This window comes from Stegodyphus dumicola, chromosome 10, assembly GCF_044657685.1.
Source record: "Stegodyphus dumicola isolate Sdum_Otavi_A_Nest chromosome 10, ASM4465768v1".
NCBI classification, from domain to species: domain Eukaryota; kingdom Metazoa; phylum Arthropoda; class Arachnida; order Araneae; family Eresidae; genus Stegodyphus; species Stegodyphus dumicola.
Window position 1 is genome coordinate 115,567,633 of NC_140777.1, and position 18,673 is coordinate 115,586,305.

The 18,673-nt window shown below is 31.4% G+C and overlaps 1 protein-coding gene across 1 annotated transcript in view; it reads right to left on the reverse strand.

Moving 5' to 3' along the window:
- LOC118199096 (chitinase-3-like protein 1) overlaps positions 1 to 18,673 on the reverse strand; it is a 35,799-nt gene that overhangs the window by 12,478 nt on the left and 4,648 nt on the right. Inside the window, exons 3-7 of the mRNA XM_035370884.2 lie at positions 15,757 to 16,017; positions 11,139 to 11,242; positions 9,778 to 9,895; positions 3,581 to 3,766; positions 837 to 1,017 (exon numbers count right to left, since the gene is read on the reverse strand). Of these exons, the coding sequence (XP_035226775.1) occupies positions 837 to 1,017; positions 3,581 to 3,766; positions 9,778 to 9,895; positions 11,139 to 11,242; positions 15,757 to 16,017 (850 nt within the window). The remainder of the gene's footprint in view (positions 1 to 836; positions 1,018 to 3,580; positions 3,767 to 9,777; positions 9,896 to 11,138; positions 11,243 to 15,756; positions 16,018 to 18,673) is intronic.

The window sequence follows — 18,673 nt, forward strand, 5'->3', positions numbered from 1 at the left end:
TACGATTTGAATAACATCGAATTTAGTAGAATAATGAAAATTCACTTTTTAAAAGAGTTGATATCCTGGCTAGTAGTGATTTATTTCCCTAATTTTTATTGTTTACCTAATCGTACCCGTTTTAGAAGCTGTGGACTTTTGTTTTATAATTCTTATTTTTTATCTAATTCAAGTTTTATATTAAATAAATAAGTAAGGCTTCTTCTAATGCAATTTATAACATTTTCCGAGGATAGTATAATCTTCTAATTTGTAATTTTTAAGTTTTGATATATATGTGAAAAGGTATCCACACTTAAAGCTGCATCTGAGAGCTTAAAGTTATCTATTTTGAAAAGATGAGAGAAGCGAATTGCCAGTTCTATTCATAGATATATGACGTAATATTTAAGTGAAAATTAAAACCTAAAATAGTGCGCGTATTTCATCGAAAAACAAGATTTTATATTAAATTAAGTGACGTATTAGTCATGCCGAATTACTTATCCTCACAAAAGCATAATTATTAAAGAAAATTGGAATGTCGAATCAGCATCACAATAGAGCGATTTCGCTCATTAAGGAACAAATAATACAAATTTGGTTTTAAAAAATGTTGCTTACATTAGCTGAAGAACATTATTTAATGCAATGAAGTAGTAAAAGAATAATCTAATTTTGAATAATGTAGCAAGTCCACAGATACTATGCTAGCAAGATATTGCAATAAATTCAATATTATGATGATTATTGGAAAATTCCATTTTGAATTGTTCGAAGAAAAATTAAAGCATAAATAAAAATCAACTTTTTTAATATTTTGTCTATATATCAAGTACAGAAATTTGCCTGCATACCTTCATAATCATCTGTAGAGAAGAACCTGTATGCTACACCCCCGAGGCCATAATAGCGAACATATCTCGATTTCAGTATAGCTGTTCTGGTCGTGTCATAACTCACCCACTGATCATCTTTGGTAGCATAAATTCCAATTAAACCGTTCGAAAATTCAGTCCAGCCATCATCTGGACATATCTACACAAGATATATAGTCATATTTTTAAATAGGATAATTTTTGATAATAAAGCATCATATTGAGTAAAACATATATAAAATATTACACACACTACCAAATAAAATATTTAAAATATGATTCGTCAAACATGTGTTTAATCTCAGATGTAAAACATTATATAAGTATGAGCCCAGGAATATTAAAAATATTACAAAGAATAGATGTAATACACTTCGTGAATTTTTATACTGTTTATTTCATTTTTTGTGTGTTAGGGTCACGTTAGAGTAGATAATATCTTGAGGATTAATTAAAATTTAAAAATATTGATTTTTATTTATTGCATTTTTAACGGGCTTTAATTAATAATTTTGTAATACCTACTTGTTTATCTTCTAATGTTACAACCGAAGTACGTGTAGGAACTACACAGGAGAAGGGTAAAAAGAAACCTTTATTAACTCTTTAAAATTCACAATACGTCGACTTGACGCTAACACACTACGCCCCACTCGAGCGGCAACTCAAATAACAAGAACTAGACTACAAAATTCGAGGATATTAACAAGTAGTAGAATTCTCTACAGGGCTCAGATACTTCTGTTACTTAAAACCGCGTCGAAATTCTACTGGCAGCTAAGTAATAGCTGTTACGCCACGTTAACCAACAATTAAATGCAGAAACAGAAGTTCACGCTATAAAAATACAGCGCTTGCCCAAACTCTCTAACTTTTCATTCTAGAACTCGGTATTTAAACCTTTTCCCCTCAAGGTAGAATTTGCATTACTTCACGCGCGCTACCAAATTTAAATATTCTGCCATAGACAATTAGAGAAATGAAGACTTATAGGAAAGAATATGTAACTTAAACTTTAACTCGTTAGAAAATAAATATAAATTCCTACAATCTGATTAAATTAATTTTATATTTGGCACTTTTATTCCGATTACTTCAAGAATTCACATTCATCCAGGTATATTTCAAAAACGTGGCTCTGCCGCGAATTCTTTGGCTGGTCCTTGAAAGCGAACAAGGAATTTTCAACAGCGTATTATATTAATTTAATTATGTTATTTTACTGCATTGTTCGGCTTCAGTTTTCGTGTATGTACTTCCTATTAGAGTGTTAACTCTTTTTTATATGTAATTAATATCTCTTGATTATTCAATTAATTTTGTAGCATATTATGCACTGCGCAACTGCAATAATTTATAATCTTAATTTAAAATTTCTAATTTTTTTATACATATAATGAAAAAAAATTCTTAATTTTATACTTCCTCAAGAAGCAAAATAATAACATTTTAAGTGTCAAAATAAATAAACGGTCAGTCCATTAAGTTTAAGACATAAAACCTTACTTAAATAATAAGTACTCAATTAAAATAAATAAATAAATAATAATTAAAAAATTTTAAATATTAGAACAATAAAAAATTGCTTTACACACGCTTTCATTGGCAGGGGAGACGTGTTTAAATTAATCTTAATGAATCTAGTATACATAAAAGCTATATTTCTGAAATTAGACATGATAAAGTAAAGATTCTGAATGGCTAATAGACATCCATAATAATAATAATAATAAAACAAATTGTGGCTTTGTGCTGCATTATTCTGCCCCAAAATACCTTTAAAACATATACAGGACTTACTCAGGATGCCTTATATGTTAACGATTATTCAAGCAGAACTTCCATGCTGTGGACGCCTGGCAACTTGAATAAAAAGAGTACTCTGTTAAAAGTAATTCTTAAAACTGCTGTCATTCGTGAGTAAATAGGCTAAACTGGATGAAGCTGCTCAAAATTTTTATGCATTTTTTTTTTCAAAGTGAAAAAAAAAATGTAACTATTTCATTAATGGCAAATGACTAGCGATTACCAAGATGACAAACAAGTAGTTAACATAGATTTAACTATATATGATTCGTTCGTCAAACATCTTACAAAATTCTTCTAGCTTCATTGCGGAAATGCTGTAGCGATTCTGAGAGCTAATCAGAAGCTAGCACCACAAAACAGTTCAAATATCAAAAAGTGTCTCACGAGAATTGTGATATTATCATAGCTCACACGAACCAGACCCACAAGCGAATCCCAGATCGTTCATTAATGCCGAGAACATCGGAAACACGTGTCACGTATTTTCCACAAGCGACTGCATATCCAGCAGCACCAAGGAACTTTACGTCTTGGGACCATCCCAAGGCCTACATTTAAATATCATTCAAATATTCCGTGGGTATTTGAACGAAGTGAACTACTGCTGTGCGCATTAAACTACTCTAGTTGAATTGCAGAATTAGTTATTGAAAAAAATCTGATGAAAATTTATATTATTTCTATTCGAAACTCTAGTGGCAGCCTTCCGATTCTATTTGTGAACTATTTTTATTCTCTTATCTCAAGAAAAATGTTTTTCTGTTATGCAAGATTATGTCCTGGAGGAATTAACTTTTGCGAATCATTTTACATAAATAGCTATTTTTTAAAAATTTACGGTGACATAGCCATATTGAAATCTAAATTGTTATAAAAATATGTACAGCATGAGTAATAATATTGAATATGATTACTTCGTTATAGCCAAGTAAGCCTTCACGTTGAGTTAACGATCCCGCTAGGCCTGGGCCACGAGCATCAGCATCAAGACCATTACTGTTTTTATCAGCCAATGTCCATGTCCTTCCATAAGATGGGATACCCATGACTAACTTTGACCTTCTAGCACCTAAATCTATCCAGTGATTTGCTGCTAAATCCTGAAATAAATAAACTTGCATAAAATATTTGTTTACATGAAAATATAAGGAATTTACGTAATTTCAGAATTTCTAAAGATATATTATGATAAACTTCATTTTTTAAAATTCACAATAACAAAAAATGAGCTTAGTTATGATACTGTACAACACCAGTAAATTAAACTATATCACAAAAAAGAAGGAAACAAAAATCTGAAAACTTTCAGATTTTATATTACGCCCAAAGAGACTTTTTTAATGTTTAATGTGTTTCTTTCATTTATTAAATATCATGCTCTTCGCACTTAAACCATAAAATTAATCTCAACAGCAAAATCACAAAATATTTAAAAAAAGCATATCTTTAGAATACACAGTCTCGCGCGCTAGAGATAAAAATGTTTCTTTTTGTACATTGTTGTCATTGCTCGCTTTGAAATCGTTGAGTTTCGTAATCAAAAACTCATAAATTCTTCACAAAATATGAAATAGACTATAAAACAAATTCCAAATTCCAAATATGTTCTTCCAAATGCCGATCATTGGAGAATTACGTTATTTAAAATTTGATAGCCCTAGGTACCGTTGTTTTTCACGGTGCGAGAAACATGCATACATTCATGCAAATTTTACGTTAACCTTTTGAAGCCGGGGCTTTCGTAGCAGTAAAAGCTACCAAAGGACGGGGAATCTTGAACCGAATACTTTCCCCTCTTTAAGAAATCACCTCCTATTTGCAACAAAGATTCTTGTGTGTAGTTTAATGGATTCTCAGAGGGTTGCATCTATGTCACAAAAGGAAGACCTTTGAAGGAGATAAGTGGTTAAAACCCTAGGGACGTCAAATTTGACATTTCACCCCACTTTTCAGCCTGGAAAATGGGGAAAAAAGACATGGCCACTAAAGTGGACAAACCCGTGTTTTCAAAGAGAGGACTCTATGGCCACTATAATTGCCATCCCGTCTTCAAAAGGTTAAGTATATATCGATTCATCGTGTTAACAAATAGCACAGTAACGTTTTCTGCAATATGTAACTAAGAATGTGATCTGTTTGCCATCTTATATTATTGAAAAATATAATATTTGTTTCAACCTTTTGTTCAACTTATTCCACACCATTTAGTTTTCAGTTTTTCCCCCCTTTTTTTTTTTTTTTTTTTTTTTTTTTTTTTTTTTTTTTTTTTTTTTTACTAAAGGTTTATCTTAGATATCATTCCACTATTTCCAACAAAAACTCAGCTAGTATGACATAAGGGTTTTCTTAATGCTGCTGAAAGTTGCCGACAGACAAAATTAGGGAGTGCTACATAGTCAGCAAGAAAACTATAATGTAAATTCGTTAATTTTGTATAAATGTACTGCAAGGGATTGCGTTAGAAGATTTTAACGATTAGAAATTTGCTTTATGATGTCCTTCGTATGCTTATTCTCAGATGCTAGAGATAGAATTTTAGTCTAGCATTTGGTAGACTATCGACAATATATCGAGAGGGGGAAGCTTTCAGTTTGTTGAACGTTTAATCACGTCTAGTAAACACGAATGATCAGCATGTATTGTTGATTGAATCTGGAAAGTAAGCAACGTCAAGTCGATGAAATTCTCAGTGTTAATTTAATGTACGGGAGTGACAAAGATAAGACAAAGTCAAGATTATTAATTAAAAATTGCTAGGGGATATTATCATTACGTGTCTTATAAATCTGGCAATTGGGCAAAAATTTAAATATAAACCTCAATTTTAAGACTCTTTTACGGTTTCGCCAACAGATGGCGCCACTTGCTTATTCTCGTCCAGGCTTTCTTATCTTATCCCATCATTATTTCCTCTCTTGTTCATTTGCGGTTTTGCAGCTGAAGATGATGGTTCGGTAAAACCATCGAAACTAGTCCTGTGAAAATTTTGTAGGTATAACGCTGATTTTTGTTGTTTGACTTCTGAATTAGTCTTTTACGGGTATTAGGAAAATTTACAGTCCTTCTGGTTTGCCTCTCCCTGACTGCTCACAGTGACTCATGTGCTCAAGGTTTCTGCAACGCAAAGTGTACTGTCATCTTTTAATAACTTCCAAGCTACTTTTGGTCAGTTGCCATCAGTACCCATATCACTGTATCTTCCGATCACCCAAGTATCTTCCGACGAGCTGTCAGCTAAACTCCGTATGGCTGACATCCCGGTCGGAGGTCAACTCGAGAGGCGACCAGTCCGTCCGCTTAATTTTTCGTGTTGCTTGACATTTATTGCTCTACCCAAACAAGGAAATTTGCTTTGTGGGGTTCCAACCTTTTCTCTAACAGCTAAGTGTATAGGAACCTTGTGAACAGGTAAGCGAATATTAGTTCAGGAACAGATACGTAAACTCAGGAAGGGTTAATTACCCTTTATTTCTCAAAATAAGAATTTAATAGTCGGCTCTTTTCACAGAGCGTACAACAAAGCCTCCACTTGGGCTTGAACTCAAATATTAATTAAAACACTTAACTAATGCTTAACTAAAAAGATATATAGCCGAAGCTATCAAAATTTTAAGTAGTTGACCCGTAAATATCACCTAGCCTGGCGAAGCTATCAAGGCCTGAAATACGGCAGAATGTACTAATAGCTTAGAGAGAGTGTAGCCACAAAGCAAAAGCGCGCTAGTTATGATCTCTGACTCTCTAAGGAAGTCAGTGAAACTTCGACTTAAATACCGCTCTTACTCATTCTAAAAACACATTCCGGTAGGAAATTGTAAGCTGAAATTAGGAGGGGTAGGAAAGTAGCTTTAACTAAAGATAACTGTTAAATACTTAGGCTAAACCTTACAGCATTTCACGCAGCATAGAAAGGTATTGCCATTTTATGACACGGAAGATCTTCCCTTTATCATCTATACTAAGAATCAAATTTAGAGTTCTTAATAATTTCTTAATAATTAAAATTTAGAGTTAATAACTTAAGAACCTCAATTTAGCTTTCGCAATCGAGGTTGTTCATTGAGCAACTAAACAAGTCATATGAATACAATATTATTACATCTTAGCAATATATATCTTTATTTCGTATGTGAATAACATTCTTTATTTAATGCTATTTATACATGGCGAGTTCATAAAGTAATAGGGCAAATTAAGAGACTCAAACTTATTGGATTGAATTAAATCTACGTCGCTGACAGCGCATAAATCACAATAGAATAAATGCATTCTTTAAAATTCACTCTATTTGTTTACCATAGCGACACTCTGGCGCTAGGTTCATTTAACAGTATTATATTTCGTTCATATTATAACTCAGAATGCACAAAATTTATATCATTTAAAGAATTATCTAATCGTTGCCACATGTTCTATTCAACTACTATAATAAAGCTAGAAAGATTTATAAAAGAGATTAAGGAAACAAAACAAAAAGGAAATAGTTTTTCACAGACGATTGAGTATTTCTCATTCAATTAATTCAGTTCTCACTTCGCGACAAGGCAAAAATGCATAAAAACTCAAAATATCTGTATTAAAACTTACGAAGTAAATCTTAAACACTTATTTCCTCGAAAAAATTCCAGAAAGGATTAAGCATGATTTAATTCGCAATAATAAGTGAAGGCGTTATCTTTGTTGATGCGAAGCTAAGTTTCCCTAGATTGGCAACAAATCCACTATCCTGCTGTTTTAAATGTAAACAAGCAATGGCCGCCATCAAAAAAATTATTAGGCTTAGCGGCACTTAAACAACTTTAAAATTGTTGATAATTCTAAAATTATTGCATACAGATTAACTAAAGGCCTTAACCGGAAGATAAGAACAACATAATTCAATCATTTTTAAAGCAAAAAATGTACAATTTACAAACAAGTAAGACAAAAGAAACTGAGATCACTGAGCCGGGTAACAAAGTGGATATATATATATAAATATATTTATATACGCTTGGTGCAGTCGATTGCAACCAAAATACGAGGTGCACATCTACATGTTATAGCAGTCCTATATACAAAATTTCAACGTTCTGAGGCTAATCGTTTTTGAGTTATGCGAGATACGTACGTACGTACATACGTTTGTACAGACGCCATGAAAAATTCTCTTCAGAATTCATTTTAAAGCAGTTTTATAATTTTTTTGGAGGAAAAGAGTCTTTTATTCCGTCCTTACATATCACGCAAAAACATATCACGCATCGTTAAATTGCACTCGATAGTGGTCAAAATGGATATTTTCGTTGAAATATGCTGCCTGAAACTTTTCGCGATTACAATACTTCCTTTTTACTTCGTACAAGGAAGTAAAAAATGAAAGAATAAATGCACGTTTAGGAGGAGTGACATCTCAAATCTTGTTAAAGCTAATTTAAACTAGTTATTTTGTCCTTTGCATATCAAAATGTCGGAGTCATTTTTCATTTCTTGAAAAGACAATGTACAAAAAATTTATTTCGAGATGGAATAAAAATAAGATTCCATTTTGTTACAAATTAGGTAAATCTGCTACCGAAACTTTAGAGATAATTCGAACTGTATGTGGTAATGTATAGTTATCAAGACACAAATATATGAACATTCCCTTCATATGTGGGTGCAAAAGCAGCGAAAATGAAACAAAGGTGAACCTAAGGTGATGTTGACTACAATCCAGCCACAAATTCGTCTCTGAAAATTAATCACTTAATCAGTATTTTTATAAGGAGAATTTTGTATAAGGAATAAGATAAGATTTATTCGATTAAGAACTAAGATAAGAAGAGTTAGAAAGGAACCTTTTGATTCTGGATAATGATAATGCTAGACCATATACAACATTTTCTGTAAAACAATTTTTTTCCGAAGCTTAAAATGACAGAAAAAAAGTCTCGGGTATTAAATCAAATGTTGCTCGTTTTTTGCAAATGGTTCGTCCCAACATCTATAAACAATTTTTGATGACCTGAAGAAATGTTGCAAAATTATATAGACTCCATTAGGGATTATTTTGAAGGAGATAAATTTATTTGAAGATTAGTAATCTTTTCCTTATTTACAAGAAACTTTGTGGTTACTTTAGGAACGTGCTTTGAATTGTATCTTATTTATAAGATTTACATGCATTTATTTCTTCTTTATAATCGATAAATTTGCTTTTAAGACCGTTCCTGTAGCCAAGCTCAGAAAAATTGTTTGAGATGCCGATCAGGCATCAACTTTTGTAACAAAATGCATTTCTGTTATCAAACGGGATGGCTATAGAGGCAAACAGTAGTTGTCTCTTTAGCCAATTAAGCCTTTTTGTAACGCAGTTTCAGCTATTAAAATGGACCTCTGCATTCACAGTCAATTTAGCAACTGGAAAAACGCTTGTTGTATCTAATTTAAAGATGTAGATGTAAACAGGTATTTGATGACATTATTAGTACGTAGATCATTTTCCAAATGTTTGTTGAATATTAGTATGTTGATCCAGATGAAAATTGCTGTATAAGGGGGTCCACAACTGAATTGAGAACTTTAATCAAAATTTAAGTCCAACTTACTGATTAATATTAAGAATAAGTTTTTATCCAGCCTTACATTTTCAGTTTATTACATTTTAAATCTTTAGTTAACCAAATTGTTTTTATTTTTTTTTATTTTTTATTTATTTTTTTTTTATTTTTAAAGAAAAGAGGGAAAATAGCTGAAAGAAATTATTTATTGCTATCTAAACGTAAATTGCAACTCAGAATTCCGAAAAAATTTGAATTTTCTTGTTGATTTAAAAGCTTTTGCAATATACAAAACAGGCATATATATCAGATCAGACGGCTAATTCAATACGTTTCACTCTTCGCTTCACTATTGATAACCGCTCTTGATTCAACCGTCGTTCCCAATATTTTTCATTAAGATTATTGTTAATGAGCGGTGAGTCATGAAAAAGAACTGATTGATTTCAGTTAGCAAACGATTCTGATCCGATCAAGATCGGTTTTGCCCATCGCTTATCACTATATGAATTGGCATTGTGACAGATACGTTAATATAATAAATAGTAAAAAAATGTTAAGAGCAGTTTGATGAAAAAAATATTACATACGAAATTAGGTGAAGCATCCAAATTACTTGAACTATTATAGAACTGTGAGTGATGTCCAGTTTTTGATTCCTCTCCACGGTGTAAATCATACGTCAACACATTAACGTAATCCACAAGCCTAGAAAATAAAAACGATATTGAGCAAAAGGCAGTGATCATGACCTGGCAAAGTAGTGTGAAAACATGAAATTGGTATAATAATATTATTTAAATGCAAATTGTTGTTGAATATATTGAATGAGAAATAATAAATTTAAATTATAAGTAAAATCAATTGCCTTGCGAATTCCCCCCTCAGCTTTGTAGCTCCATGTTCTGAAAAATCTTGAAAATATTCGCATCATTTTCCCTCTTCCTTTATTATACTTAGGTTTTCCTTGTGAGGGCTACTTTATTGGTAAATTGTACTATCTTGATTATTTTAATTTTTTATTCTGTGTATTCAGTTTGTATTTGCCTTTTTGTATCAGCATTTCATCCATTTTATTTTCGATTGCATTTACTATTTGAAACTCAGATTTATTCTCCCTTTTCAAAATATTCTCGAAAGCCTGATAGAGAGCGCGCTTAAATTCTGTTGTTCACGGTTCTGGAAAGTTCTACACTGTTTTAAAGAGTAAACTAACCCGACTCCATCAACCGGTTTTAATAGGAACTGATAATGAGAACACAACATGGGTGACGTGAACCTAAGATGGGACGTGGACATAAAATGGGTATAGCTCCTAATGGCTTCTCAGACAGTCTTTAGCAAATGCATTCTCTTAGTTATTTCGTATTTTATTAATGAAGAGGTGGAGCTGATTGCATTTAAATGTAAAGGTACTCCATGATCAAAACGCTTTGGTTCTTGGTCCTAGGATAGGTGACGTGATTTCAAAACTGAAACTGTGTAGAAATATTAATATTTCTTTTTTTAAGAAGCAGTTCTAAATTCCTTGCTTAAGATGTATCACTACCACTGATAGAAGAAATGCAAAAACCGCGACGAGAACAAATAAGTTGGGAGTCATGAGCCAGACGGTATTTCGGTATTTCTCCCACTTCCCTAGCGTGCCTTCGGGGTGTAACGGTAGCACGCTGGGCCGGGTATTCCAGAGGTCCGTGGTTCGATTCCCGGCGAAGGCGGTTGCATATTTTTCATCTTTTCTGCTTCCAATTAACCTAATGACTCTACAATATAAATGCCTTAATTCTGGATCCCACTTAGTGGGTTTTAAAAATGTTATGCAGATCATAACCTTCCTGTTGTTTTGAAAGTGTACCAAATTATATCAAAATCGAAACAAAACGGTAGATTGGTATGAAAGACAAACATTGAGACACTCTTCTTTATGTATATAGATAGATAATGTACTTACTTAGTTACCTCAGGCACATCGTACCCTGCATCGATATGTTCAACAACAGCAGAAACGCTAGCTGTTAGTAAAAGATCCTCCTTATCGAAAGCTTTGCGCAATTCCTGAAATATTTCAATGCATTAATTGCGATTAAGTTGTGATAAATTGAACAATGTATAGTCACCATTAATTTACAACATTTACTCACACTTTTTACAGATGAAATTTACATTATTACTGCCCTTTCTCTTGTTTTACATTTGTAAGATTAACTCTAATTAACAATTATTATGTCAAATTCTGCCCCTGCACTTCCACTCATTAGGAACAAAAATCTAAATTTATAAGAGAGGGTTCAGAACCTCTGTTTATTAAGCATTTTCTGTTTCTTTACTGCGTGCCTTCATAACGCAATCGGAAGCATGTCCGGCTAGCAATTGGGAGTCAAATCCGGAGTCCGCCAGGTGCGGAGTTAAACTCCTGGCAAAGGCATTTCACATTTTGCACGTTACCTTCTTCGACAAATTAAAACTCTCCAGGTCTCCAGGCCACGGAAACGTTTTTGTCTCTCACTTTCTTAGTATTGAGTGACTTTAAATTCGTGTAGGTTTGTTGATTGTTGAGCTAGATTGTTGAGCTTTAAATTTAAGCTTATAAATAATGTGAAAAATTGCTGTATGTGCAGCCCTTAAGAACTAAGCGTTAATTTTATTAATTTTTTAGTTTCTGTAACTTCGAGCTGAACAGTAAATAACGTTTTAGTGGTTTACCTTGTAGTAAGCACTTGGTGTTCTGACATAGAAAGATAAAGACGAGATGAAAATTTGTATTAAAATAGAAAAAGGTTGGACTAGGGTTCAAATTAAGCCAATTAAAGCTTAACGTGGTACGTCATTCTATCACATACATACAGCATTTCCGTACTGGCATATATATCAAGAGAACCGTTTCCTTAATAAGTCTCCCAATTTCAGTCTGGTGGGAACCAGGCATTAGAGAATAACCTTTCAGATCGTGGTATGGTTCATCCACCACGAAAAGAGACTTGATCTTGCCTTATAGGAAAGAGAGTTTCTGCGGGGAAAACCTTATACAGTCCCATCGAGAACTGCACATAAGTGAGTTCAAGATCTATTGTTGTGACGTAGGAGTAACGTAATGGACCTCTTCACCTAATGGTCAGATTATATGTCAGGTTCTTCGAGAAAGCATTACTATGTTCCTATGAGAATAGGAATTTACCAAAGGTGTTTTTCCTTGAGTTAAAAAATGTACTCTTGCGTAATGAATTTGAATATTTTTTGTTCCTGATGTTACCAGTCCATGTAATTTAGAAATGGTACAAAACATATGGTATCATATGATGCAAACGCCAAATACGAAAAGACCATGTCCTTTTATTATAAGTACATGGGTGTGACCAGTCCGATAGCTTGTTTATTCGATAAATGCGACACCTAATGCTATATAATATATCATCCATTCTCATGGAACAATATAAAAATAATCAAGTTTTATATAAAACATCAGTTAAATTTTATAAAAAAATTTATCTGGGAAAGTAAAGGTATGACAAAATATACGAGACTAATTAAATACTTACAATAAAAATATTAAATCTTTCAATTTAATTTTTGTTTGGACCATCATAAAAACGTCTATTTCGACATAAATTGATCTTACAGTCATTTGTAGTATCTTATGGCAGTTTTATTTATATGCATAGTTCTCTAAATATTTTTTTGGATGATTTTTTTGATATTTTTCTTCTTTTCAGTCTTATTTCATTTAAAAATATTCCAAAGTTTCTCCATAGGATCGTAATACTACTGTATTACTGCCATTCATTGACGATTTCATTGTATTATTTAACCATTTTGAGTAATCTACCGAATAGCGCTAAAGTTTTAATCAAATTTTGGTTGTAAAGAAGAACTAATATGATTTATTTATTATCAAACTTCCAGGTTTTTGAAGAACATTCCATGGTTTTAAAGAACAGGTTTATATACGAGTTGGTTTAGTGATTCATACCGTACATACTAAAATGTCTTTGAAACTGTCCAATATCAAATTTTGATATTATGGATAGTAACCAGTCTACCAGTCCATAAAGTATTAGATAAATTAGATAACATATAAAAACATTAATATTTTTAAAAATCCGTGAAATCTATGTAGTTGAATGTATGCCATATATTTATTACATCTTCAAACTAATTCATTGTATTCTAATAAATTAAGCATATTAATTATTGTATTCTTATAAATTAAGCATATTATTCATTGTATTCCAATAAATTAAGCATATTATTTATTGTATTCTAATAAATTAACCATATTATTCATTGTATTCTAATAAATTAAGCATGTACCTTCATGCCATTTATGCCATTTAATTCAATACATAGCATCAGTAAGCATGAGGCAGCAGAGTTCATAAACATTTATGTCAATGGTCTCAAACTGGCCGTTCGTAAAGCCCTTTTTAGCTGCACGCAAAGACATTTCAATTATGCATTTGTTTCAACATTTTTTAAGATTTTAGTTATTTCGATTCTGATTTTATATTATGTTCCTTCGAATTGAAAGCACGAATATGAATAACGCACCAGAAAATCTTTAAATGAAACTAATTACTTTACACTGTGATATAAAACTCTTTCAAACGTTTGGAATACAAATTTCACTAACTTTTATTCGTACTTGACCAAAAACTAAGCTCAGTTACGGATAATTTTTGCACTAAGAATAATCGCTTTTTTTTTTATGAATGCTTGTACGCAGTAATTGTATTAAAAAACTTTTCTGGCTGTCCAGCTGTTTTCAGATAGTGCATTCGTCCCTCGTGCAACTTTAGTTTGAGATTATTGATTTATGTATTACATGTATTACTTGTGCAATTTTCACTCCGCATATCAATACGGATTCATAATTAATGGTTCTTTTCCAGGAACATAACTGAGTCATTTTGTCTGTTCAACCTTTATACAGAAGAAACAAGATCATGTGTTAAGTTTTAAAGGCTAGGTAATCAAAAATTAATTTCATTCTTTTCAGTCTACTTGAAACAGAAATAGATAGTTTTCCTGTAAGAAACCATCAACCTGATATAAAGCTTGAAAAGTTAAGTTAGCTATGTTCGGCAAAAGTTTGTAAGCGAGTTGGTTTTCCGTCTAACTCAACGGTGTTATAACATCGAGTAGTTTTGTGTTTTAAGCACTTCTTAGCTCCATAAATATCAGAAAAACGTCCCAAAATTATCTACTGTTTTACTACAGAATTTGAAAAAATAGCTGGTAGTAACAAACGCATGTAATAAGCATTTCCTTAATTTTACATTTCGTATTTATTATACATTTGGAAATTTTAGCTATAACTTAAAATTTTATCTCGGTATGGTCTATTTTAAAACAAGGAATGACGCAGATAGGATAATTTTGGGTATATTATAAAATCAGGAACGAATGAAAATTAAAAGATGCAAATTACAATAATATAATTTAAAAGCTATTTTATATCCTTTTAATGATAAAATTGTAGCAGTTTATTAGTTTGTAATAAAATTTTAATAAGCTAAACTTTTAGCAAAAGCCGCACAATGTATCTGTAAAAAACGATGTTTCATTACAAATTCAAAAGCAGAAAGAAAAAATAAACCTACAAATTTGTTCTTAGAGTCACGTAATGCCCTTTAAAACAGAAAGAGTAAACTAAAATAAACGTATAATAAAAAGAGTAAACTAAAATAAATATTAACACTACGAGATAGTTAAAAACTAGAATTTTGGAAATGAGGTGCCCGTGCCACATACGGGCAAATCAGACTGTGCAAAAAATGGTTGCCCGTTCGGTGTTCGAGCAAAGTTGCTAAGCTGTTTTAATTGTAATCTACTTTGGTAACTGAAGTTAAGCAGTCAATTCTTGTATTGCTAGTCAACAAGAATTAGAAATATTTATTATGTTATTATTTTTAGTTGTATTACCACGAATGGTGGATATAATGCTTAGATTTAGATTTCACCACTGAATTTCATCTTGTGTTTCACAGTAAGCGTTTACAGAATGGATAACTCTCCAACCAGTGTTACCTTCTTAAGATCAGCCGTTAGATTTGAGGAATAATAAGTTTCAATCAGTTGCACGCATTAAATGCTATATTCTTAGCCCCCTCCAAATTACAGTCCGCTTTGTTCGAAATGGACTTTTCTGTGTTCTGCCTACAAGAACAAAAATGTCTAATTAGCTTAGACTGTGCATGTTTTGTTGAATTTTCCTCATTGGTATTAGATAAATTATATCTTTAGTCTACCAGTCCATAAAGCAAAATTGGAATATTTAATCATCGAAATGGTCTGCATTCCCACATAGCCTCTTAATAACTGTAACTTTAATCAGTTATGGATATCTCAAGGCTGATTTTAGCATATTAAAGACATACTATTAATTTGTAAATAGCGTTAAATTTATAAAGGTAATTGTGAAAAGGGAATTATATGGTGTAATATAATATATTAAAAATGAAGTCTTCCCAGTAACAATATATTGCTTGGACCCCTAGAAAATCACTTTTAGACTTTATTATAAATTATTTACCTTAATATTCAAGAAATTTGAAATGATTTGTTATTCTTACTTTTAAGAGTTGGACGTAATTGTCCTTATCGTCAGAATTTGAACCGCATTTGCCATGCCAACAGTTAGGGTATAACCATGCGATGTTAAGACCATCAAATCTGTGCTTTTTCAAGAACTTAATGGCTGTTTCGGTGAAATGAGACCTTCTATCCTTATCTCCTGCTAAGTCTGAGTACTTGCTTGAGGCACTGTCCTCCCAGCCACCAATGGAAAGAAGGATCTTTAAGTCCTGGTTTTTATGTCTCAGGGATATTATTCTCTACACAAAAGTTAAAATGACAAATAAATCCAAACGAACTTTTTATTAGATCATTTTTAAAAAATTAGCACAACACTAACACATCAGAAGTACAAAAATAATGATTATTGATACATTCATAAAAAGTATCTGTAGTTTTTTTTAAATATATGTGATTTACATAAAGGGTTACTATACAAATTCCAAGTTTATTACGAATGCATTTGGAGTATTGGTCTATTTTTTTCTTTTCTGATCTGTTACATAAACTTACATACTCGGTTTTTTATTATTATTGTTTCATTTATTAATATTGGTTCCATTTAATGCTATTAAATACCAATTATTCATTTCACAGCAACTTTTCCTTTATTGAAATCACGTGCATAGCAGATAAGATGTAGTAAAAACAATTCTAATATTTTATTTCAAACTCATAATAGCTATAAAGTATAAACTTCTAGCATTGCAATAAACATTATTTACTTTGGGCATCTAAAAATGTTTAAATATAAAACACACTATTTGTTTCACTTCAGTAATGAATGTATAATCTGCTGTTTGGTTATTCGTATCAGGGGTGATGATATAATTCAAGTAACTTATAAGGTTAATACTATTATTTCACATAACCAATATTTTATAATTTAGATCTTTATTGTCACTTCTTTTTGCCGTTTCCTTACCAGAATGCAAATCTGGTTTAAGAGTATTTAAACCGAAAATTTTAGATTGTAAGAGAGACCGTCTTTCTGCCTCTCGAGGCCACGTTACTAGGTATCGTTGGCTCAAAGAAGATTTTAGTCTCCGGCCTTTGCATTAGAATTTCAGACATTACTAGGTAACGTTGGTATCGTAAAATTACTAGGTATCGTAAATAGGTTATCATATTAAATTGTTATGCTGGTGAGACGCTTGAGCCAAATTCGTGTTAAAAATTGTGCAGTCTTTGACTACTATTTGGATACTATTTTGACTACTACTTAATTTAAATTTGGAACTGAATGTTACTTTAAATTTCATTGCCGCAAGTGGTTGGCTGATCCTCTTAAGCACGAGACGTAAATTTTATGAAATTAATTACTTTTAACGTTCTGAGTAACGCTTTAATTTAACGTTCTGAGTTGATAAAAAATTATTTTTTAACCTTCTGAAGTCTTTTTTATTACCATCGGATGCAGCTATAATTTGCTCCAAGTTTGCTAGTAGTTTGGATTCCAGTCTGTGCTACCAAAGACAACCAAACTCTTTAAACTTGTGTTTAATTATTTAAGTAACTTATATGGCTAGCCGCTAGGTATCAAAATTATTTCATAGCATTATAAATAACAGTCAGAATTTTTAAACATTAGACTAAAGATTAGAAGATGAATCTGCTACCTTTACCAATGTTTAACAATTTGGTATTAACAAGTATTGTCCCACACCCGTCATAAACTAGATTTATTTTAATTTTAAATAATAACAAAACTATATAAATGTTTCATACTACAATGCATAATTTAAATGTATAAATTCTGAAATATATTTCCTTGAAAGAAGATTAGAAGAACTTAAATTTAAATAAAATACAATTGCATAAAAAATAAAGTTCATAAAGACCACAGAACATGGAGTCAGTAAAGTTCTATTAAACATTAATGAAAGCGACTATACAGAAGTTCATAATGTCTTAATTAAGCCTTTACACCTTATCCTCATAATAAAAAGTTATAAAGTGTAAGCTTATAAATAAAGTAATGAATTTTAAAGGAACTAAATAGGTTATCATCATAACCAATATTTTTAAACGGAATGGCAAATATCTTTTCGGGTGTTACCAGAAACAAAACATATACAAACATTATTTTTGATACCTGTACTCCATTATTTAATTTTAGCCAAATGAATTTTCCCAAAATCAGTACTTCTTACTTCAGATATTTTAGTAATCTTGGAATTTTCCTAGTTCTTGGCACAAACTTGGGATTCAAACAAATGCTTAGAGTTTATTACTAAATTAAAAATCAAGAAAAGTCATGGGGGGTTTTCAGGCTTAATAATTATAGCAACCTACATAGAAAACACATTAATGATTAAAATCATATATTGTTACGGTACTAGATGGCAAGCCAATGAGATAAGCGGGCTGCAGCCAAAGCAAAATTTATAAGTTGTATGTATATCTAAAAATCACATATCTAAAAACATTTCGATATGAAGGAAATCAGTTCATTCTTTCCAAGCAACAACCAATTCGTAAATCTTTTTTTTTTTTTTTTTTTTTTTTTTGTAGCCAAACCAGGAAACAAAATGTTTTGAGACTTCAGGTTAATACGTATTCGCATGTCGTCATGATTTAAATTTAATGTAATATAGAAACTTGTTCTCAATATCAATAAAAGAACGAACATGGAAATAATATATCGTGTCAATTATCATAACCTGAAACAAAAAAGTTGCCAACAACAGCTATTTATTTAAAATGCTGACATTAACAAAACATTTTCGACATACAATGACGTCACATACAATCGCGTGCTTTCTTCAGAGTCAGAATATGACCTTATATAATACAAATTACGTTAATTGTTTTTTTTTAAAATTGCTTACTTTGTTCCTTAAAAACAGACACTTTAAATTAAAAACCACAAAAAAATAAATAAATAAATAAATAAATAAATAAAATCTGAAGATT